The sequence below is a fragment of the Oryctolagus cuniculus genome, chromosome 2, assembly GCF_051225735.1.
Source record: "Oryctolagus cuniculus isolate XC-2025 breed Fujian yellow rabbit chromosome 2, ASM5122573v1, whole genome shotgun sequence".
Lineage (NCBI taxonomy): Eukaryota > Metazoa > Chordata > Mammalia > Lagomorpha > Leporidae > Oryctolagus > Oryctolagus cuniculus.
Genome location: NC_142868.1, coordinates 174,375,677 through 174,399,633, shown reverse-complemented (window position 1 = coordinate 174,399,633; position 23,957 = coordinate 174,375,677). Strand labels below are relative to the sequence as shown.

General features: G+C 41.9%; 1 protein-coding gene across 14 annotated transcripts in view; it reads left to right on the top strand.

Annotated features, from left to right (window-relative positions):
- The window catches only part of LOC149128148 (uncharacterized), a 60,108-nt gene that overhangs the window by 24,573 nt on the left and 11,578 nt on the right, over nt 1–23,957 (top strand). For 3 of the 14 annotated variants that reach the window (XR_016229472.1, XR_016229479.1, XR_016229477.1), the window contains exon 3: nt 14,350–14,422. The exons of 7 other annotated variants lie outside the window; for them this stretch is intronic. Coding sequence is in view for 4 of the 7 variants with exons in the window: in XM_089326545.1 (XP_089182671.1) it covers nt 1,640–1,765 (126 nt within the window). In the remaining 3 variants the exon portion in view is untranslated. Of the gene's footprint in view, nt 1–1,639; nt 1,766–8,851; nt 8,970–14,349; nt 14,423–23,957 lie in introns of those variants that run through there. 4 more of the 14 variants (XM_089326545.1, XM_089326544.1, XM_089326549.1 and 1 more) reach the window with 3 other exon arrangements.

Below are 23,957 nucleotides of genomic sequence, written 5' to 3'. Positions count from 1 at the left end.
GCCGCAGGCGGAGGATTAGCCTATTGAGCTGTGGCGCACACCAGAAAATTTGTTTTCAATTCTCATGTTAATGTGAAGAGATTCAATGTGTTTCATAGATATAGTTCTTTTATTTATTTGAAAGTCAGAGTTTCAGAGAGAGAGAGAGAGAAAGAGAGAGAGAGAGAGAGAGAGAGAGAGAGAAATGCTTGTTCATTCCCCAAATGGCCAGGACTGGTCCAGGCTGAAGCCAGGAGCCAGGAACTCCACTCGGAGTGGCAGGGGCCTAAGCACTTGAGCCATCTTCTGCTGCTTTCTCCAGGAATATTAGCAGGGAGCTGGATCGAAGTGGAGCAGATGGGACTCCAACCCATATGGGATGCTGGTGTCTTGCTATGCCACAGAGCCAGTGCCCATAGATAATGATTCTTTTTTTTTTTTTTTTTGACAGGGAGATTTAGACAATGAGAGAGAGAGACAGAAAGAAAGGTCTTCCTTTTTCCGTTGGTTCACTCCCCAAGTGGCCGGTGGGCTGCGCTGATCCGAAACCAGGAGCCAGGTGCTTTCTCCTGGTCTCCCACGCGAGTGCAGGGCCCAAGCACTTGGGCCATCCTCCACTGCCTTCCCGGGCCACAGCAGAGAGCTGGACTGGAAGAGGAGCAACCAGGACAGAATCTGGCACCCCAACCGGGACTAGAACCTGGGGTGCTGGCGGAGGATTAGCCAAGTGAGCCAAGGCGCCGGCTGATAATGATTCTAAGAATATTATGATACTTCCCTTTCCCTAAATCCCTTCCTTCTCTCTCTCTCTCTCTCTAATTTTTGAGATAACATTTTAAATTTACATTATAGTCAGAGGCTTAATGCTTCACTAAATGAAGAATTCAAGAATATAGGCAAAGGTTGTAAACACTAATCAGATGAAAAGATGTCCATTATACTCACATATAGCAAATTTTAAAATAATTACAGATTATTAAAACTATAGTAGTATATCATTCTTAACCATTTGCTTCACAAAGATATGAAACAAAGTTTAACAAAGCTGTATTTGCAGCAGTACTGATACAAACATTCCCTTCCCTTCCCTTCCCTTCCCTTCCCTTCCCTTCCCTTCCCTTCCCTTCCCTTCCCTTCCCTATTTATTTATTTGAAAGAGTTACAGAGGAGGAGAGAGAGAGAGAGAGAGAGAGAGAGAGAGAGAGAGAGAGAGAGAGATATCTTTCATCTTCTGGTTCACTCCGCAAATGGCTGCAATGGCCGGAGCTGAGCAGATCTGAAGCCAGGAGCCAGGAGCTTCCTCTGTGTTTTCCATGTAGGTACAGGGGCCTAAGGACTTGGGCCATCCTCTGCAGCTTTCCTAGACACATTAACAGGGAGCTGGATTGGAAGTGGAGCATCCAGGACTCAGGACTCGAACTGGTGCCCACATGGGATACCAGCACCACTGGTACCCTCTACAACACAGTGTCACTCAGGATCATTTCTTTCGTTTAAGAGCATAATTTCTCTCTTGTTCCTTTTGAAGAAAAGTATAATTCATTTTAAGAAATTTAAAAATAACTCAAATATCCCCTAATGCCTATAGATGTTAACCATAATTAACCCTAAATATGTATTTATTTCAATGGATCCTAAACAAGGAGTTTTTTGATCTTAGAATTCACTTATGGTGAATTTCCTTGGCCAAAAAGAGGACTACATTCTGAGACTAGTGAACCTTAACTGGTGTCTCTCATTAGTTGGTTCCATAGTGCCTCCTGGTGTGGGATGCAAGGAAGAGCAGGTAAGCTTGGTTTCTTTTATTTTTTTCTGCTTTTCAGTTTGTAGTTTGTAGTCGGTAACAACCTAGCAATTTCTTTTCTGTTTCATATATTTTTATCTATCTGCTGGCTTTCCAGATTGGTTTGCTCTAATATCGCTGAGGACTGGATGTACATTATTCTTTTAACCAGAGAGATAAAATTTAGAGAAAGTATCCTTTTCTTTTTTCAAAGATTTATTTATTTATTTGAAAGGCAGAGTTACAGAGAGGCAGAGGCAGAGAGAGAGAAAGAGAGATCTTCCACTGGCGGGTTCACTCCCCAGATGGCCGTAAAGGCCGGAGCTGTGCTGATCTGCAGCCAGGAGCCAGGAGCTTCTTCTGGATTTCCCACACGGGTACAGGGGCCCAAATACTTGGGCCATCTTCCACTGCTTTCCCAGGCCATAGCAGAGAGCTGGCTCGAAAGTGGAGCAGCTGGGACCCGAACCAGTTCCCATAAGAGATGCTGCCTCTGCAGGCCACAGCTTTACCCGCTAACCCACAGCGTGGGCCCTGGGGAAATATAATTTTCAAGTCAGTTGTATGCCTGTGGATCTGGAGAAAAGATGAGTTAGTTAAGTCCTAACAAAGTGGACAACATTTGTACTTTGTGAGCTCTGTGGTCTGTGGAGGTGATGTATTTTTTTTTAATCCTTTATTGTAGCAGGTGCTCCACGATGGCCTTGAAATAGTATCTTTGTTCCATGGCAAAAGAAGTTTTCTTGTTGGTGGCAGATGGCTGTTTGTTTTTAAATTGGCCTGGACAGGGATACTTTTCTTTGTTTCTTGGCTGTGGCGATGATTTGGGAAGACAAACCCCCACAGAATATAAAATCTGTCGGGTTATATTTTTCATGTAATTTTAATTGGAAGAATTGGGATTAATGAATGTAAGTTGACCAATAAATACTACCCACATAGGAAAGATCTACATAGAGTTGTTGATAATGATGTCAAGGTCTCCAGATTCTTCTACATTGATGACTGTCATAAATTCAGACTCCTCTCTTGTGCCTTATCTTTGTAGATATGCTTTGAAGACCTGTTCTCCCTCTGCTACCACGAGACCCCTAAACATTCTTGAATAAGTACTATTTTATGTTTATGTTTCCTGAAGGACTCTGCTGAGCCAATAACAGCATCTGCTCCCACAGTTTGCAGGACATTAAAGAGAGAGCTCCTCTTGGCACTTAATGATCTATGACGGACACTTCTTACAGACTGCATTTTAATCAGGTTCTCTTTTCTGTGGTTCTGAGTGTTTTCCGCATTGTGGCATTGATAGAGGCCATTGCCAGCTCTGTTGATAAACTCATAGGAAAATGAGTTGTAAGTTATGAAATAATATGTTTCGTTTTCTTTACCCAGGTTTGTTTTTATCAGAAGGGGGAGATTTGCTGTTTGCCTAGGAAGTATGGCTGATTTAGTTCTGTTCTTTGTTAGAACACTGACTGGCACTGTGGCACTGCCTCTCTGTGAATGTGTGTGTGTGCTTATTCCTTTTCAGTAAAGAAGGCATTTACATGTTATGTGGCTTGTGCTACATAAAAGCATTTCAGATACAACAATTCTGCAGATCCAGGCTGTGCTTTGAAACTATCATTCATTTTATGAGAATTTTATTTCTGAAATGACAGTCATAACCTCATATTAAATGACTTCTCATGAAGTTATTTCACAATGCTGAAGAAAAAATCCTGGAAATAATTTAAGCATATACATTCCTCAGTCTATCCATGTTTGACCGGTTGTGTGGATATTGCTGTGGAGTGTTATATTTGAAGGAATCTTAGAATATTCATATTAGAAATTATCTTATGATAGTATTTCCATATATTTTCCACAGAACAGTTTAGAGAACTGCCAATGAGTTCAAAGAAGAAAAAATGGGGAAGAGAGCACAAGGTCCATTACATTTATGAGACAGATTAAATAAATACCCTTTAAAATGCCTTTGTGGGTTAGAGTCTCCAAGAAGCAACTATATTGTGTTTCCCAAGATTATTTGCCCACAAATTCATTTATTTTCCAATGCATCATTTTGTGGGGCTCAAGTTTTTCAAACATATTTGGACAAGTGTTGGCCTAGCATGACTCCTTGATGCTTCACCAGAAAAAAAAAAAAAAAGGAATCTGGAATAAGCAGTTGACATGCTGAAGATGACCCTGATGGAACAAGACCTCCTCATGTCTGTATTCTTTCCACAATTCCATACTGACTCCACTTGTTTATGCTTCATTACATGAAGATCACTATTAGAATAATTTTACTATAATTCTTTTCATTACATGATTTTTTTAAAATTAGATTTTGTTTTTTAATTTTATTTGTTTGAAAGGCAAAGTTAGAAGGAGAGAGAGAGAGAGAGGGAGAGATCTTCCATTTGCTTGTTCACTCCCCAAATGGCTGCAATGGCTGAGTCTGGGCCAGCCTGAAGTCAGGATCCAGGAGCTGCTTCTAGGGGTTTCCCCTGTGGGCACAGAGGCCCAAAGACTTGAGTCATCCTTCTCTACATTCCCAGGCCATTAATAGAGAGTTGGATCAGAAATGGAGCAGCGGGATCTCAAAACTGGTGCCCATATGGGATGTGAGTGCTGCAGGTGGCTTAACCCACTGTGCCCAGGCTCTGACCCCTAAATTAAGTTTTTTATATATATGTTGTAATAGTAATCTCTGTAGCTGGCTCTGGAAGATATCTCTCTGTCTGTCTGCCTGCCTCTGTCTCTTTCTATGTCTCTCTGCCTTTCAAATAAAAAGAAAGTAAATGTTCAAAAATTAAAATGAACTAGTTTATTTTACATTAACATATGTGAAATGTTAGTATTTAACCTAATCATAATAAATCATTTCAATTGTGTTGAAGCATAGCTCCTCTGGGAAGCCTTCCATGTATTTACAATCCTAGCACTCTCCAACAGGGTTAACCTCATCCACTTTCTCCAGCACAGCTTCTATTTACTCATAATAGCTTACATGGAAAGATATATTGGGTTGTCTTTCTCTACTACTCAAGCTTTGGAGGGTCTCTTTATGTCTCTAGTACCTGGATTATAGTGTTGCTAAATGAATTCCATCCAATTGAACAGAGTTCAGAGGCCAAAAGATCAGATTCAGCAAAAGAAGCCCCCTTAGTGAAGGCTGATTGCTGAAGAAAGGTTGTTTGTGTATTTGGGGTGGGGTGGGGGCTTAGAATTTCTGGTCCCAACCTATTTCCTACTGTTTTATTGACTAGGATAGGGGAGTGATGATAGACTGTATGGCCAGGTCAGTGTTGCCTCTACTCAGCAGGCATCAGACAACAGTGTTTAGAACACTTTCCTCCCAATAAGGAAATTCTGGTCACAGTGATTATGCTAGGTCATTAGATTTTTGCTGGAATCTGACCTCCAGATACTTGGATAATTAGCATACTGTGAAAAAATCAGTCTGAAAAAAGAGAGATGGGCTTGTTTGTAAATATTGGGTTCACCTTTCTGAAAGATGTTTCTTCGAGCTATGAAAGTGTACAGTATGTTTTATGGGTTTTGTCTTCTCTCATAGCTCTATAAAATCATCGTTTTATTGGTGTGAGCCCTCTGTGTGAAGTAAATGATAGAAAAGCAGATGATCATTTTATTTCATGGTGGAGACAAGCTGTGCTGGGCTTTATTGCACTTATTCCCACATGGCACGAAGGATTTTAAAGTGCGTGGTAGTTCATTCTCTTTGGCAGATATGAGCTATGAACATGTTTTCATCTGCGTCTTCTCTTTATTGAACTAGAATATTTCAGTGATTATGCATTTTTACTTCACTTGGGGGGACCTTGGAAATAATTTCTTTAAACCTATCTTTCCTATTCTCAGATGCAATTGTAATGTTAGTTGGAGTGATTTGGATATACTATTAATTAGTTTCAGCATATTAATACTGCTATAGTAGGCTTTGTATTACTATGACAAAATCCCCAAAACTACTAACTTTGAGAGAAGAGTCTTATTTAGCTTATAATTTTGGAGGTCCGAAGTCTAAATTACATGGCATAAGCTATGCCTCTGTTGAGGGTTCCACAGGAGATGGTGAATGGTAGGTGGCAGAGAGTGTGTGGAGGAAGAAGGATTACATGGTGATCCAGGAAACAGAGAGCATGGTTGGGCCCAAACTCAGGTTGTCATAGCAACCCTCTTAGGAGGACTACCTTTCAAGGGCACAGCCCCAAAGACCTATGGCTCTCCCAGTAAGCCTCACCTTTAAGGGTTCCTTCACCTCCCAGTAATACCACCCTGGGCACTAGGCCTTTAACAGACTTTTTTGTGATACATTTAATATATAAACTAAGAGACTGCCTTTGGTATACATGACATTTTGGTTCCGAATTCCAATATTAACCAGCCTTACCATAGTCAAAACAATGATTCTTGATCCCCCACCAGAAAAGAGCTAACTCTTCCATCTTGGTATTACTCAATCATTGCTTTGTCTGCAACTGGTAAATAGAATTTGTCTGTTTAGGGGAGCTTATATAACATGCCTGATTCCCAGCCTCTTCATCATTGTTTTTATCCCTACCTAATTTTTTTTCCCTAAGATTTATTTATTTTATTTGAAAGAGTTACAGAGAGGCAGAAGGAGAGAGGGAGGGAGAGAAGGAAGGGGAGAGAGAGAGAGAGAGGTAGAGAGAGTGGGGGAGGGAGGGAGAGAGGGAGGGAGGGAGGGAGAGAGGGAGGGAAGGAGAGAGAGAGAGAGAGAGAGAGAGAGAGAGAGAGAGAGATGTCTTCCAATCACTGGTTCACTCCCAAAATGGTCACAATGGCCAGAGCTCAGCTGATCTGAAGCCAAGACCCAGGAGCTTCTTCTGGGTCTCCCATGGGGGTGTAGGTGCCCAAGGACTTGGGCCATCTTCCACTGCTTTCCCAGGCCATAGCAGAGAGCTGGATTGGAAGTGGAGCAGCCGGGACTTGAACCAGCCCCCATATGGGATGCTGGCACTGCAGGCTGAGGCTTTACCCGCTGTGCCACAGTGTTGGACCCTTAACTTTTAACTAGTACAGGAAACTGATTTCCTCTTTCATTACAAGACTGACAAGTAGTTTTTTGGCTTTGTGAAGCATTGAGTCTAGAAGCTGATGAGGGATATCCAGAACTAGTGTTTTTTTTTTTTTTTCCAAAGATTTATTTATTTGAAAGTCAGAGTTACAGAGACAGAAAGAAGGAGGGGGCAGGGAGAGGGAGAGAGAGAGAGAGAGAAAGAAAGAAAGAAAGAGAATATTTCCACCCACTGGTTCACTTCCCAAATGGCCACAGCAACCAGTGCTGGACCAGGTGGAAGCCAGAATTCAGTAGCTTCATCTGGGTCTCCCATGTAAGTGCAGGGTCCCAAGTACTTGGGACATCTGCTGGTGCTTTCCCAGGAGTATTATTAGGGAGCTGGATTGGAAGTTGGGCACCTGGGACTCGAACTGGCACCCATATAGGACACTAGTGCTACAGGTAGCAGCTTTACCAGCTACACCACAGTGCCAGCCCCCAGACCCAGTATTGATGAAGGCTACAAGTTTTTAGAGATGCCTTCTAGATTCAAGGGCAGGAACACAGAGGAGATGGGCCCTCCCTTTCCTGGGTTCTAATGCAGGAATCATGCAGTTGTCTATCAGGGCATTCATGGAATGCTGTCAGTAGATATGAGGTTATTAGAAACAGAGGATTTGGGATCATAATCACAGCTCAAAACATTAGCTTTTTAAGTATGGGGGGAAGGCAGTTGGAAACCACACATGAGGTCATGAATATTTAGACAGATAAGATTCCTTAAGAGCTCATTTGTTCAATGGCAGCCTATTAGGAACCAGCCTCGCTTTTCCTGATGGGCAGTCTCATCTTCCTCTTGACAATTTCTCTAAGATACCTCCAATTTCCCAGTCAAAAAAATTGATTTGAAGTAAAAGAACAATTCAGCTATGCCAGGAAACTTCACATAAATATGCCTTAGAGGAAAATAGGCTCACATATAATGAGATGCCTTCAGCTTCCATGTTATCACAAACTACTCCATGATGTGAGCAGTCTAGTGTATACAGGTTACCAGAGGATCTGACCCTGTACTAGAGAGAGACAGAGACAGAGAATGAATATGGAACTTTGGCTACTAGCTGATAAAAGGGGATGATCTGGGAAAATAAGAGGGTTGGTTTAAAACTGTTACTAAAACTTGACTTGCATAGAGATGAAGACATCATTTTAGATGCCTGTATTCCATATCAGAATGCTTGGATTCAAGTCCTGACTCCACTTCCTATTCCAGCTTCCTGCTGAGGTACACTTTGGAAAACAGCAAATGATGGCTTAAGTACTTGGGTCCCTTCCACCCATGTGGGAAACCCAGATTGAGTTTTAGATTGCTGGCTTTGGCCAAGCCCAGTTCCAGCTATTGCAGAGATTTGGGGAGTGAACCAGCAGATAAAAGATCTTTCTGTCTGTGCCTTTCAAACAAAAAAAAATTTAAGAATAAAACTAAACTAAAGTATCTAAATTTGTGAGGCTTTGCTCTATTTTTAATTTTTTAGGGAAATTTTAGTCATTTACTGAACATTTCTCTGACAAAAATCTAAAGAAGATTTGATCTGTCTCTTCTAGTTGCATAAGGTTGTACTCACAGAGAAACCTGGCTTACTTGCTGGCTCAGAGATCCTGTCTTTTTTTATTTTGTAGCTTGGCAAATAGCCGGCAGTTTTCCATTCTCTCACTAGGCTATATGCTTTTGCTTGTTCTGTCTCCATTTTCTAGAATGCGTCCCTCTTGCCAGTACTTGCTCTTTCAGTCACTCTTTCCTGGGTCCCCTCAATCACACACATCTCTATAGCAAGTGATATTTAGCTCAAGGGTTCTATTGCCCAGGATTTCTTCTGTTTTGTATTGTATCTGATGTTGGTTGCTTTTCTTTGTTTCCTCTTCTTTCCACTTAACAACATTTAGAATTTATTATTATTATTATTGGTCATGCATCAGGAATGGCTGAGCCTATTCCTAGACCTGGCGGCTGTATCTTAACTGGATTAAGCCAATAGCGATAATTCTATTTTTCTTGCCAGTGACTGTTTTAGAAATGAAACAATTCTGAATTCTACCGCTTGAAGAAAATCTACTGAGAACTGCTAAAAGAGTGTATATCAGGGCTAGCATCGTGGCATAGCACATAAAACCACTGCCTGCAATGTTGGAATCCCATCTGGGTACCACTAGTTCCTGTCCTGGCTGCTCTACTTCCAAACCAGTTTCCTGCTAATGGCCTGAGAAAAGCAACAGAGGATGGCCCAAGTGTTGGGATCCCTACCACACACATGGGAGACCCAGAAGAAGCTCCTGGTTCTTGGCTTCATCTTGGCCCAGCCCTGGCCATTGTGGCAATCTGGGGAGTGAACCAGTGGGTGGAAGACCTCTTTCTTTCCCAGTCTTTCCCTTCTTCTCTGTAACTCTGACTTTCAAATAAATAAATAAATCTTTTAAAAGAAAGTGTATATCACCCTTTTAAAGGGAACCAAAAGATATTCTCTCTTCTGGTTTGTGGATGTTGCTGGAGAGGAAGTGATACATGGAGCTGTGGCACTTTGTGATCTTGAGGGGGACAAGCCTGAGAGCAAAGGCCAAAGGGCTAAGAATGGAGGAACAGAATGGGTAGAAATAAATATAATAACATCTATGTTTGTTGTGTAACAGGACATCATTTTTGTTTCTGATCCTCTCATTTGGGAATGTGTCCTAAAAATGAATCTTGGTTCTAGGAGGTTATCAAATGGCTCTGAAAATTAGAAGTAGATTAGGAGTTAAACTGCTCTGTATAAGATAGGAAGGCAAGAGTGGCATAAAATAGACAGCTGGATGGATAAAGGGGATAGAAGATGTATGATTAAAACAAGGATCTTTAGTGGGTAGGTTTTTGATGCACTGGTTAAGACACAGCTTGTAATGTCCACATCCTGTATTGAAATGCCTGGATTTGAGTCCTGGCTCCACTTCGTATGCCAGCTTTTTGCTAATACTCACCCTGGGAAGCTCAATGATAGCTTAAGTAGTTGGATTCCTGCCACCTTCTGAGAGACACTGGCTGTTGCAGTTGTTATCATATGGTATCCTGATGTAAAGCCACCTTCCTAAGAAATTATTGATCAGTATTCAGTGTTCACCAATGTGCCGGGAGGTTGATTTACTTTTGCAATAGTGAATCCTAATTCAGAGCAGATATAGGGATATAAAGAGGGATTATTCCTAAGTGGGTGTGAGTGGTATAGAAGAGAAAATATAATTTCTCCTCAACTCTCATACATTCATAGTTAGGAAAGACCCCTGTAACAAAAGATGGGTTAATTATTGAAAAACAAGCAAGGGTACATCAAACACAGGAGAAGCCTCAATACAAGGCAGTGGCATACAACTCTGGAATGTATAGCACCTTCAACAGGAACAATAGCTTTTAGAGAAGTGACAAGACAAAGGAAAGCAGTTTTAGGCATCCAAAAGCAGACATCTGTGTGAAGGAAAACATATGGGAAGAGACTAATGGAGTAGGGTTTGTTTATAGATTTCCCTGGTGCAATCTCTGAGCTCATAAGAGTTTTCTCCAGTGAGATAATTTATATCTTGTCTTTAGGTGGAAAGAAAGGGAGAGAAAGAAGGAGCTTTTATTTGTTTGCTACTTTGTAATTGCATTTAGCTAAAAAATATTCATGTAAAAGAGGCATGTTTTGGGGTGACGTATTCTGATTTCCTTTAGAAGTTTACATTTTCTAAGAAAAAAGCTTGACGTTTGCACCTATGTCTTTTGTTTTTATATTTTTTATCTTTAATTGACACACAATAATTGCACAGATTTATGGGGGACAGCAGCATTTTTTTTTAAAAAGTCTGTTTCTTAAGATACATCACTCACTAAAACACAGCCAATGAGAGAGGAGGGTGAAGACAAAAAAGCAAGGGCCAATTTTTTTGAGATTAAGATGGTGAGTAGGGAGGGAGCTCACTGCTCTAGTCTAGGAGAAGATAGTTTAAAAAAAGTAGAAAGAGTGCAGTCCCAGGGAAGAGTTAGGGAGATAATGGCAGCGGAAGCTCTATGCAAATTAGAGGGACTTATGTAGAGGGTGTGGACATGTACAACTCAGGACCCCAGCAGTCAAGAGCCTCCACACCAGCTATGGAGAGAGGTGAGACCAGACTGCAGCACCCAAGCCATTGGCAATAAAGCTGCAAGATAACCCTGGAGGGAATCCAGCTTGGAGCCCTGTGGGGGATAGTGTACCTGCCAAACTAGAGGAGAAAAGAAAAAAAGGGAGGGGACACGTTTCTCTCTCCCAGATCACCCTGTAATAGTGTCCTATAACAAACCAGTAGAAAGTGGGCACCATTTTGAACATACCTAACAGCAGTGCCAGCTTGTGCCCATGCTCATCAACCAGCCCAGCAGACTTGGGGGTCTGGTGGGGAGAACTGATGTGGGGCTGGGTGCTTGTGACTGTGGGAGGCTTGTGTGCAAGGACTGTGAAAACACTGAGACTGAGGGGCTTCAATAACACCAAGGCTGTGTGGGAAGGCTCAGGGTGTGGCTGGGACTTGGGACAGTCACTGTGGGAAGCTCCACATGCTCAGGACTCCCTGGTTTCCTGGTGCGAGACATTGCTGGGGAATCTGCATGTACTGAGGACTGCACAGATCCTGTGTGTGGTTCTTGTGGAAGTGTGGACAAATACCTACTGGGGCTAGTGCCTAGGCACTGGTCTCCTTTGAGGAGAGAAAATGAGCTGAGTCCACAGCAACAGAACAGAAATACCTCTCCTTTGATTGGGGAAAAAAAAAAGACTTACCATGCCAAACCTGGGTGTGTCACCTCAGACACTCCTTTCACCCTGGAGCACTTAACAGAGCTCCCTGGCCACACATACCACATGCCTCTAGGTATTCCCTGAAAGCAGATGCTCCACTAATCCACTCAGACATAGTCCAAAGATAAAACCACCACCACCACCACCACCATAACAACTATAACAATAAAAAAAAAAAAAGAAAAAAAGAAAAAAGAAAAAGAAACCAGTGAGTAATCTCCACAAATGCCAAATAATAAACACACCAATTCGGGCCAGCACTGTGGCTCATTTGGTTAATCCTCTGCTTGCGGTGCTGCATCCCGTATGGGCGCTGGGTTGTAGTCCGGGTTGTACCTCTTCCAGTCCAGCTCTCTGCTGTGGCCTGGGAGTGCAGTGGAGGATGGCCCAAGTGCTTGGGCACCTGCACCCGTGTGGGAAACCAGGAGGAAGCACCTGGCTTCAGATGAGCGCAGCGCTGGCTGTAGTGGCCATTTGGGGAGTGAACCAACAGAAGGAAGACCTTTCTGTCTGTCTCTCTCTCTTACTGTCTAAAACTCTACCTGTGAAATAAATTAAAAAAAAAAAAAGAACAAAAAACAAAAAACCACACCAGTTGAAGAAACAAGAATAAGAAACACAACATGACTCTCCCAAAACAACATAACACTTCAATACTAGATTGTGAAGATGAAAAGCTTGAAGAAATGCCAGAAATAGAATTCAAAAAATTGATCATAGGATTACTTAGAAGTAACAGAAGGAAATGCACAAACTAATGAAATCCATACGTGACATGAAAGAAAATTTCTCCCATGGATCTGAGATCTTAAAGAGAAATCAAAATGAAATTTTGGAAATGAAGGAATCAATAGAACAAATTAAAAATTCGGTGGAAAGTCTTAACAACAGAATCAGTGAAGCAGAAGAAAGAATATCTGATTTCTGACTTTGAAGACAAATTGCAGAAAATTATACATTCACACAAAAAAAAAAACAAGAAGAGGAAGTTAGAAAACTAAAAAACACTGTTGGGAATCTACAGGATACTACCAAATGACCCAACATAAGGGTTCTAGGAGTTCCTGAAGGTGTGAAAAGAGAGAAGGGAATATAAAGCCTTTTTAGTGAAATAATAACAGAAAAACTCCTTAATTTGGAGAAAGAAAGGGACATCCAAATACAGGAAGCACATAGACCTCCTAGTAGACATGATGAGAAAAGATCTTCACCATGACACATTGTGGTCAAACTCTCCATAGTAAAACATAAAGAAAAGATTCTAAAATGTACATGAGAGAAATGTCAATTACTTTCAGAGGATCTCCAGTTAGACCCAGGGCAGACTTTTCATCAGAAACCCTACAGGCTAGGAGAGAATGACGATATATGGTCCAAGTCTTAAGAGAAAAAAAACTAACACAGAATATTATACCCTGCAAAGTTCTTATTTATGAATGAGGGTGAAATAAAGACCTTCTGTAACAAACAGTAACTGAAAGAATTTGTCACCACCTATCCAGCCTTGCAAAAGATGCTGCAAATGGCTGCAATGACCAGAACTGAGCCACTCTGAAGCCAGGAGCCAGGAGCTTCTTCTGGGTGTTCCATGTGGGTGCAGGGGCCCAACCACTTGGGCCATCTTCTACTGCTTTCCCAGGCCATAGCAGAGAGCTGGATTGGAAGTGGAGCAGCTGGGACTCAACCTGGTGCCCATATGTGATGCTGGTGCTGCAAGCCAGAGCTTTAATTCGCTATGCCACAGCACATACCCTCCACTTTTTAAAAACTATCTTCTAGACTCAAGCAGCATGCTCCCTCCTTACTCTGCCATCTTCTATTTTTTTAAATATTTATTTGAAAAGTTAGAGTTAAAGAGAGGCAGAGGCAGAGAGAGAGAGAGAGAGGAAGGGAGCGGGGGGGGGGGGGAGGAGAGGTCTTCCATCTGTTGGTTCACTTCCCAGATAGTCACAATAGTTGGAGCTGTGCTGATCAAAGCCAGGAGCCAGGAGCCAGGAGCTTCCTCCGGGTCTCCCATGTGGATGCAGGGGCTCAAGGACTTGGGCCATCTTCCACTGCTTTCCCATGCCATAGCAGAGAGCTGGGTCGGAAGTGGAGCAGCCAGGGCTTGTCTGATGCCCATATGGGATGCTAGCACTGCAGGTGGCGGCTTTATTCATTATGCCACAGTGCCAGTCCCGAAAAATCATTTCTTTACTGTATCAAATGCTCAAAGATAGCCACTGAACCAGCATCACAGATGTAATTTTTTTTGCATTTTTAAAGATTTCTTAAAATTTATTTGAAAGATTTACACACACACACACACACACAGAGCAAGAGAGAGAGAGAGAGAGAGAGAGAGAGGTCTTCCATCTTATGGTTCACTCCCCAATTGGCCGCAATGGCTGGAGCTGTGCTTCTCCAAAGCCAGGAGCCAGGAGCTTCTGGGTTTCCCACGTGGGTGCAGGGGCCCAAGGTCTTGGGCCATCTTCTACTGCTTTCCAGGCCATAGCAGAGAGCTGGATGGGAAGTGGAGCAGCCAGGTCTTGAACTGGCACCTATAAGGGATGCTGGTGCTTCAGGCCAGGGCATTAACCTACTGTGCCACAGTGTTGGCCCCCACAGATGTAATTTACCATTATGATAAACCGCAGGGAACTCTGGTCAGTCTGGGTCCATCTGTGCAGGTTCCAGTGACAAGGTTGACTTTAGATGGTTCTGTCCTGTTTTTTCAGGGACCCCAGAAAGAGAGCTCAGCAGATTTTTTTTTGAAGCAACTATTATGAATTGCACGTTACTACGAAACAGGTAGGCAAAGAAGTATTATATGCTGTTAGTATGTTAAGCAGCCAAGGGAAGCTTGCTGTTATGTAAAGAGAGGATGATCTTTTGTTGTCCGTGGTTTCAGTCCCATCCTCCTATTTTTGGGGTTCATTACTCAATTCTGAGGTGGAGGGAGAAAGGGTGAGGACTATTCTTAGCTTCTTTTTGCTGACAAGGGGTACAGATTGATCAGGATTTAAGGAATTAAAATGGCACTAAGTAGTATATGTTTTTGATTGAATATGTAGGACTGATGGAGAGGTAAATATCACCTAAAATCAGGCTTGAAATGGCACAGAAATACCCCAGTGGCCTAAAGTGTTTGAGTGCTGAGTTTGGTTAGGAATTTGAGAATTATGAGCACAAACAGGAGGGTAATAAGATTGTGGCCAAAGGACCTTTGAGTGAATGTAGTCAGTTTAGCCAGGATTTGTCAGGGAGGAAATCCTTAATAAAATTCCAGACCTTCTGGGCAGAAGGGTTATTGATGTCATGTAACCAGCCAATCTGTTAGTATAGTTTTCCTATATTCTGATGTACTTTTGGTTGTATTTGTCCATGTATAGCAGGAATTGGTAGCAACTGTACAAGCATCCCTTGTCATTCTAGGAGATAGTCAAGGGCTACTCTGTTATCCATTACTAAACTGACTAAAGATTCCACCAAGATTTTTAGTTTGTCTAGATGAGAGGCTGTAGTTTTAGCCAATTTCCTTATTGAGGAGGTTGGATTTGGAAAGGTGGCCTCATGATAAGAAAATCCTCTCCAAGTGATCCAACATGGGAAGTGAGATACTCAGCAGACTCATAGAATGGCAGATGTCCTAAATAGCACTCTGGCCTCAGAATCAGCCCTTAAGGCATTCGGATCTGGCTGAAAAGCCCATGAGAGTATTTCAGGCATGGAAAGCCAAGACACTCTGGCAAAAGATCTCTGTGAGTGAGATCCCAGTGGAAAGAACAGGTCTTCAAAGAAGGAGGTACCTTTCTCTGAAGTGAGGAGAGAACCTCCACTTTGACTATGACCTTGTCTAAACAAGATAAGAATCGGAGAACTCAGAGGGCTTCCATAGCCTTGGAAACTCATGACTGGAGCATAGGGAGATTACTGATGCCATAGACAGGAGTGTCAATTGGTAAAGTCAACAACAGGAGTCACTGTGCACTTACTCCTCATGTAGGATCTCTGTCCTTAATGTGCTGTGCATTGAGATTTAATGCTATAACGAGTACTCAAACAATATATTTCACTTTGTGTTTCTATGTGGGTGCAAACTGTTGAAATCTTTACTTAATGTATACTAAACTGATCCTCTGTAAAAAAAAAAAAAAAAGAAATTATCAACTCCCAACTTGACTCTCGCTGGGATTAAACATGACAATAGGTCTGATCTGATTTCATCATCATTTAAAAAAATCATCTATTATTTTTCACTTTATGTTTCTGTGTGGGAGCAAACTGTTGAAATCCTTACTTAATGTATACTAAGCTGATCTTCTGTATATTAAGATAATTGAAAATGAATCTTGATGTGAATGGAAGGGGAGAGGGAGTGGGAAAGGGGAGGGTTGTGGGTGGGAGGGACGGTATGGGGGGGAAGCCATTGTAATCCATAAATCGTACTTTGGAAATTTATATTCATTAAATAAAAGTTAAAAAAAAAAAGAGAAAATCCTCTCCATAGTGCTGCCAATCACTGAAGCCATGTATCAGAAACATTAATGCTAAGGCCCTTCATTGAAAAAAAAAACTTTTTTTATTGGCCAAAACACAATCCAAGGGGAGTCTGAAGGGATTGCCAGATTTAGTCCCATCTTCACAAGGGGTCTTGTCTCATGAGGACCTTAAAAACCACTAGTCTTGCTGAGGAGGAGAGGGAGGGAGGAGTGTGTGTTGGGGTAGGGGGCAGCTTAGTTGTATTCCTCTCTGTACTTGAGCTGAGAGCCCATGGGTGAATCTCTGTTATGGGAATCATGGCAATTGTAAAGTGTCATGACATGAAGAGAGCAATCTTTACTGTATGAATTCATGACAGTGGAAGTATGATGAAGCTGGAGGTAGGGCAGTGGTTAATCTGGGTGCCATGCTGGATCTAACCAATTTGTACCTCCAGTTTGCCTCTTTATTGTGCGTTCAGCACAAGGAATTGGTCTTGATGTATGGTTTCTAGCAGGCTGAGGCAGAGGCTTTTCACATGCTATCTCATCCCTACCCCAGAGATGTATTTATACTTATTTATTATTTTTCTGAGGGAATCTGGTTGGAGGTTTCATCTTCCATAATTACTTCCTTCTGATCAAGGATGTTGACCCTGGCTGTCATGGGAGGAATAAGATTTTCTTATGGCCCTACCAAAATGTCCCAGGGGAGAGTCATGTTCATTTGCATCAGGCACCAGCTGAAGTCTTTGCATGGCCATCATATTTACGTGAAACTGTTGAAGTCTAGAAGACACAAAGTTAACAAGCAGTTTAAACAAGCAAGGCCCAAATGTCAGTGATAGTACAATGACTATCAACGGTCCTAGGAGGAGTAAGACCTAGTGAGGGAAGGAAGAAGCTGCCTTTACAGTGGTCCACATCGAGTAGGACCTAACACTTGGCTTGGTTGTAGCTTTTGTGGATGTTGGCTTCTGTCTTCCCTAATTTATTTACATATGTGTAGCAAGTCTGATTTAATTATAGCATAGACACTATGTTCAGCCAGCAGATAATCTAGTGCCAGATGGTGACTGAAGATTATTTTCACAAGGGAATCATGTTGGTTTTGGAGGCTTTGTAGAGAGTTTGTTTCTCTTTTTAAGAAGTCCATGCAGATAACTTGGAAGTCAAACCTGATGGAAAATTACTCAAATTTAATTAGACCCTGGAATAGTGTGTGTCTGAGCTTATGAGTACACACCTTATTATAAAAGAATGTAAACAAGAAAAAAAAGTTGAATAGAGGAATCATCTGATTACAAAGAACAGTTTAAATATACCAAGAAAAACTGGTAGTAAGATTCAAAGTATCCTTTATCCTAGGCTTTTCAAATAAACATTTCTAGTATCTGGTCATAATAGAGTCAGAACCAGGGAGAAGAAAAGAGCTTACATGAGCTGATTAGAAAGTAGAGGACGAGGGGCTGGTGCTGTGGGGAAGCAGGTAAAGCTGCCACCTGCAGTGCCGGCATCCCATATGGGCACCAGTTCAAGTCTCGGCTGCTCTCCTTCCAATCCAGCTCTCTGCTATGGCCTGGAAAAGCAGTGGAAGATGGCCCAAGTCCTTGAGCCCCTTGAACTCCTGTGGGAGACCTGGAGAAAACTCTTGATTCCTGGCTTTGGATCAGCACAGCTCTGGCCATTGCTGCAATTTGGGGAGTAAATCAGCAGATGGAAGAATTCTCTCCCTCCCTCTCTCTCTCTCTCTCTCTCTGCCTCTGCCTCTCTGTAACTCTGTTTTCAAATAAATAAATACATAAGTATTTTTTAAAAAGTAGAGGAAAAATAATCAATTAAACTGAAACTATAAAAAGGAGAAGCTGTAATTCAGAAGATGGTTTAAAAAATCAGATTTTAAAATTAAGGATAAATACATCTTGCAAATTCTTACTACTATGTCAGTAGCTTAAGTAAATCTTGTTGCTTTTTTTTAAACATTTTTTATTTGAAAGGCAGAATTTACAGAGAGCGAGGAATAGAGAGAGAGAAACCTTGTTGCTTTAACACCAGGTGCCAAATTCTAGTTTTATATCAGTGATTAAAGTTCAGATTAAATTAAAAGAGCTTAAAATTAAATCTCAGTTTTTAGAAACTCATAAATAATCTACTTTGAATATTTTTTTAAGATTTATTTTATTTATTTGAAAGATAGAGTTACAGAGAGCGGTAGAACCAGAAAGAGAGAGAGGGGTCTTCCATCTTTTGGTTCACTCCGCAAATGACTGCAATGCCCAGAGCTGAGCTGATCTGAAGCCAGGAGCCAGGAGCTATCTCTGGGTCTCCTACGTGAGTGCAGGGGCTTGAATCAGTGGCCATATGGGGTGCCAGCACTGCAGGCTGGGGCTTTAACCTTCTGTGCCACAGCGTCAGACCCCAAGAAAAGTATTTTTAATCTTAGAAGAAAAAATGTTCAAGCATAGAAGAAAAAAAATGTTTTAAGTAAAAGTCACGTAAACCCACAAATTTTATCAGGTCATTTTGGTCTCTGTGATTAATTCTTGTCTTGTTTAATCTCATCAGTTATATGGATTTTTAAGTTGGCAGAAACCTGTATTTAAGATATTTGTTAGAGTCTTTTCCAAGAATTTGATGGCAAATGACTTTAAAAAAGAATCAAAAGTGTGGATGGCAAGAGACTTAATTTAGCAGTGGTTAAAATTCTTGATGACAACTCAGCAATTGTGTAAGGCATTTTATAATGTGCCTGGGAGTTTTCACTACACTTTTGTCTCAGGTCTCCAGACTGGTGATAGAAGGTGTAGTCTCTGGGATCCTTGAAAGGTAGCCCCCAGGTCCTTATATTAAATCATCATGATTGATAATATCAGGACCATCAGACTTCACAAATTTTATATAATCTCTAGTGTATCTATATAAATAACATACCTGTATAAATACAACTTAAAGTCTAGTATTATTTTCCGACTTGAAAATTCTTTCTTTTTTTTTTTAAAGATTTATTTTATTTATTTGAAAGACAGAGTTACAGAGAGAGGTAGAGACAGAGAGAGGGTAGATCTTCCATCCGCTGGTTCACTCCCCAGATGGCCGCAACGGCCAGAACTGTGCCAATCCAAAGTCAGGAGCCAGGAGCCAGGAGCTTCTTCCAGGTTTCCCACGCAGGTGCAGGGGCCCAAGGACATGGGCCATCTTCTACTGCTATCCCATGCCATAGAAGAGAGCTGGATTGGAAGAGGAGCTGCTAGGACTAGAACCAGTGCCCATATGGGCTGCCAGCGCTTCAGGCCAGGGCATTAACCCGCTGTGCCACAGCGCCAGCCCCGAAAATTCTTTCCATAATCCAAATAATAGTAATTAGTTATTATCCCCAATGATGGGAGATCTATGAAGATCTCTAGGGGCCTAGCTGGAAATCTCAAAGTCAAAGGACTTAATTTACAACTTTGATCCTGACAACGATGTCAAAAGGTTTGGTGAAAATAAAATCTCTGGTAATGGTGAAACCATATAATCATCCGTTTAATCAGGGTGATTTAACTGGAGTTATAAATATTTAATACAAGTTATACATTTGATCACTTAAATATCTTAAATATATATCAAGGAGCTGTTGCTGTGGTGTAGCAGGAAAAGCTGCCACCTGCATTGCCAGCATCCCATAGGTGCTGGTTCGAGTCCCAGCTGCTCCATTTTCTGATCCATCTCTCTGCTATGGCCTGGGAAAGCAGTAGAAGATGACCCTAGTCCTTGGGCCCCTACACCCAAGTGGGAGACCTGAAGAAGTTCCTGGCTTCAGATAGGCCCAGCTCCAACCTTTGAAGCCATTTGAGCAGTGAACCAGTGGATGGAAGACCTCTCTCTCTCTCTCCCTCTCTCCCTCTCTCTCCCTCTCTCCCTCTCTCCCTCTCTGCCTCTCTGCCTCTGCCTCTAATTCTGCCTTCCAAATAAATGAATCTATAAAAAAATACATATCAGTAATTGTTAACTCTTAAACTTCTTTTAGCAATAAAAGCCTAATCAAGACAGCAGAGAATACAAGAAATTATCTTAGTATAATTCAAAATATGTTTTCTAGGCCAGGTTTTATACATTTACTAAGAGCAGATTAATATTTCCCAAAAATTTGTTTGAAACATAGGATATTAAATTGTTTTATATATGAGTGCTCAATTTTATAAAAACCTATAATTTTTCTCATTATATCCAACTTTATTATCCACAAACTTTCTTTTATAAGATTTAACCTTTTGGGGCCGGCACTATGGTATAGTAAGTTAAGCTTCCGTCTATGGCACTGACATCTAATATATGCTGGTTTGAATCCTGATTGTTTCACTTCTGATCCAGCTCCTTACTAATGGCCTGGGCAAGCTGTGGAAGATGGCCCAAGTGCTTGGGGCCTCTGAACCAACTTGGAAGAAGCTCCTGGCTCCTGGCTTTGGATTGGCCCATCTCTGGCCATTGTGGCAATTTGGGGAGTGAACCAGCTATGTAAGACCTCTCTCTCTCTGTCTCTCCCTCTCTTACCTGTAACTGCCTCTCAAATAAGTAAATGAATTTCTTATGAAAAAAAAATTTAACTTTTTAAAGCCTTTTGTGACATACTCAGACCTTCAGTAACTTACTTAAAACTTTAGTTTTGCTTTTTATTTTTCTCCATTCTAAAATAATCCAGTCATTCTACTTTAGGATAAACTTTTACATAAAATTCCTCTCATCAAAACTTTTTTTCTCGGGTTTCATACATAGCAGAGCAGCTGCCTTGTTCCTATCTATTGAAGTCAGCCCTTGACAAAGAGTTTGTAAAAAAAAAAAAAAAAAGAAAAAGAAAAAAATAAGAAAAATAGGCCTGCGCCGCGGCTCACTAGGCTAATCCTCCGCCTAGCGGCACCGGCACACCGGGTTCTAGTCCCGGTCAGGGCACCGGATTCTGTCCCGGTTGCCCCTCTTCCAGGCCAGCCCTCTGCTGTGGCCAGGGAGTGCAGTGGAGGATGGCCCAGGTGCTTGGGCCCTGCACCCCATGGGAGACCAGGAAAAGCACCTGGCTCCTGGCTCCTGCCATCGGATCAGCGCGGTGCGCCGGCCGCAGCGCGCTGGCCGCGGCGGCCATTGGAGGGTGAACCAACAGCAAAAGGAAGACCTTTCTTTCTGTCTCTCTCTCACTGTCCACTCTGCCTGTCAAAAAAAAAAAAAAAAAAAGAAAAATATTTTTCTTTCCTTTTAAATACATTTCCCCTCCCCCTTTTTAAAATCCAAAATATGTTTTCATGCTTGTAGCTTTCTTGCATCTCTCTCTCTCCTACCTACTGATTCCTGTTTATTAAAATTCTATTTTGAAACAGTCCAAAAATCCTCAAAATTGTAGATGAAACTGTTTTTCCAATAAGGATATATGGGATTTTTTTTTTTTAATTTTTGACAGGCAGAGTGGACAGTGAGAGAGAGAGACAGAGAGAAAGGTCTTCCTTTTGCCGTTGGTTCACCCTCCAATGGCCGCCGCTGCAGCCGGCGCACCGCGCTGATCCGATGGCAGGAGCCAGGAGCCAGGTGCTTTTCCTGGTCTCCCATGGGGTGCAGGGCCCAAGCACCTGGGCCATCCTCCACTGCACTCCCTGGCCATAGCAGAGAGCTGGCCTGGAAGAGGGGCAACCGGGACAGAATCCGGCGCCCCAACCGGGACTAGAACCCGGTGTGCCGGCGCCGCAAGGTGGAGGATTAGCCTATTGAGCCACGGCGCCGGCTAGAATATATGGGATTTTAACTGTTAGTAACTTCACAATAATCTTGAATTTTTGTCATGTATCAGTAATTTATGAAAATATATTTATTAATAGACCCAAATATATTAATATTTAAAATAATTTTAAAAGCAGATTTATTTTATTTATTTGAAAAGCAGAGTGACAGAGACAGAGAGAGAAAGAGATCTTTTATGGTCTGGTTTACTCCCCAAATGGCCTTAATGTCCAAGGCTGGTCCAGTTCAGAGCCATGAGTGCAGAACTCCATCTGGGTCTCCCTCATGAGTGGCAAGGGCCCAAGTACCTGGGCCGTCTTCTGTTCCCTCCCAGGCACATCAGCAGGGAGCTGGATTGGAAGCAAAGCAGCTGGAATTCCAACCAGTGCTCTGATGTGGGATGCTGGTATTGCAAACAGTGGCTTAACCTGCTATAGCATAGCACCAGCCCCTATCTAATTTATTCTTTTTTTTTTTTTTTTTTTTTTTACAGGCAGAGTGGACAGTGAGAGAGAGAGAGACAGAGAGAGAAAGGTCTTCCTTTTGCTGTTGGTTCACCCTCCAATGGCCGCCGCGGCCGGTGCGCTGTGGCCGGCGCACCGTGCCTATCCGAAGGCAGGAGCCAGGAGCCAGGTGCTTCTCCTGGTCTCCCATGGGGTGCAGGGCCCAAGCACTTGGGCCATTCTCCTGCACTCCTGGGCCACAGCAGAGAGCTGGCCTGGAAGAGGGGCAACCGGGACAGAATCCGGTGCCCTGACCAGGACTAGAACCTGGTGTGCCGGCGCCGCTAGGCGGAGGATTAGCCTATTGAGCCACGGCGCCGGCCCTAATTTATTCTTAACAATAATATTTAGATTATTTATAAAAACAGAAATTGGACAAGCACAGTCATCATTTTAATGACTTCTTGTCAAATAAAAACCCTAAAGGTAAGTTGTTATACTTGATACACAGAGTACTGTGTTGTACTTTTACATATTTTTAGGTTAAATTTATATTTTTATGATCTTAAACATCTTACAGAAATAAATAGAATGCTTCTGGGTCAATAAGCCTAGCAACAAATGTTTGCTAAGTATGCTGAAGAGCTCTTTACTTTTATATTATGAACAAATTTTTTTAAGGATTTATTTTATTTATTTGAATGACAGAGTTAGGGAGAGCGAGATCGAGAGCGAGAGAGAGAGAGGTCTTCCATTTACTGGTTCACTCCCCAAATGGCTGCAACATCAGAGCTGAGCAGACCTGAAGCCAGGAGCCAGGAGCTTCTTCTGGGTCTCCCACATGAGTGCAGGGGCCCAGGGACTTAGGCCATCCTCTGCTGCTTTCCCAGGTGCAATAGCAGGGAGCTGGATCAGAAGTAGAACAACTGGTACTCGAACTGGCACTCATATGGGATGCTGGTGCTGTAGGCTGGAGACTTAATGTGCTGCTCCATTACTAACAAATTTAAAGCGGCTTATTTATCAGATTTTAAGTTATGTGAATTAAAGGGCATTTTGATCAATTTTATAGTTCTACTTTGCATGAACATTTTCTTATCTGTAAGTCAATTAAAATAGAGTTGTTTACATTTTTTCCTCTTTTATAGAGTAAATCTAGTTATAGAATCATGTTATAGTTCACAGAGCCATTTTCTACTCAAATCTTTCCAGACATAAAGGGGTACTGGGGCCAAGCATTTTTACAGAAACATATCATACTCTTTTTCTTTATAGGCTCATACCTAAAGATAGACAAATTTCAGAACACATCCTCAAGGGCTACATTCTAGGATGTAGTTACTATTTCCCAAATGGTACACCCACAGAACAAAATAAACAAAGCAATGAATACAAACAAATCAAACTCACACACAAAGATAAATCAGACAGCTGAAATAAGCAAATATACCAAGTGAAATTACCGGGTTCCAGAGTACTAGCAAAGCAATCCACATGAGTGACCTGGTCCTCTTACCACCAAAATGGCCATCTATTTATAATCCAAAGTCCTTCAGGGGAACACCAAGAGGCAAGAGGGGTTTTTAAGGATCTGTCACTGTCAGTGCATTCACCACAAGATGTCCCATCTCCACGTTATCAGAGCTCTCCCCGAAGTAAAACCTTTGCACCTTAGGCTGG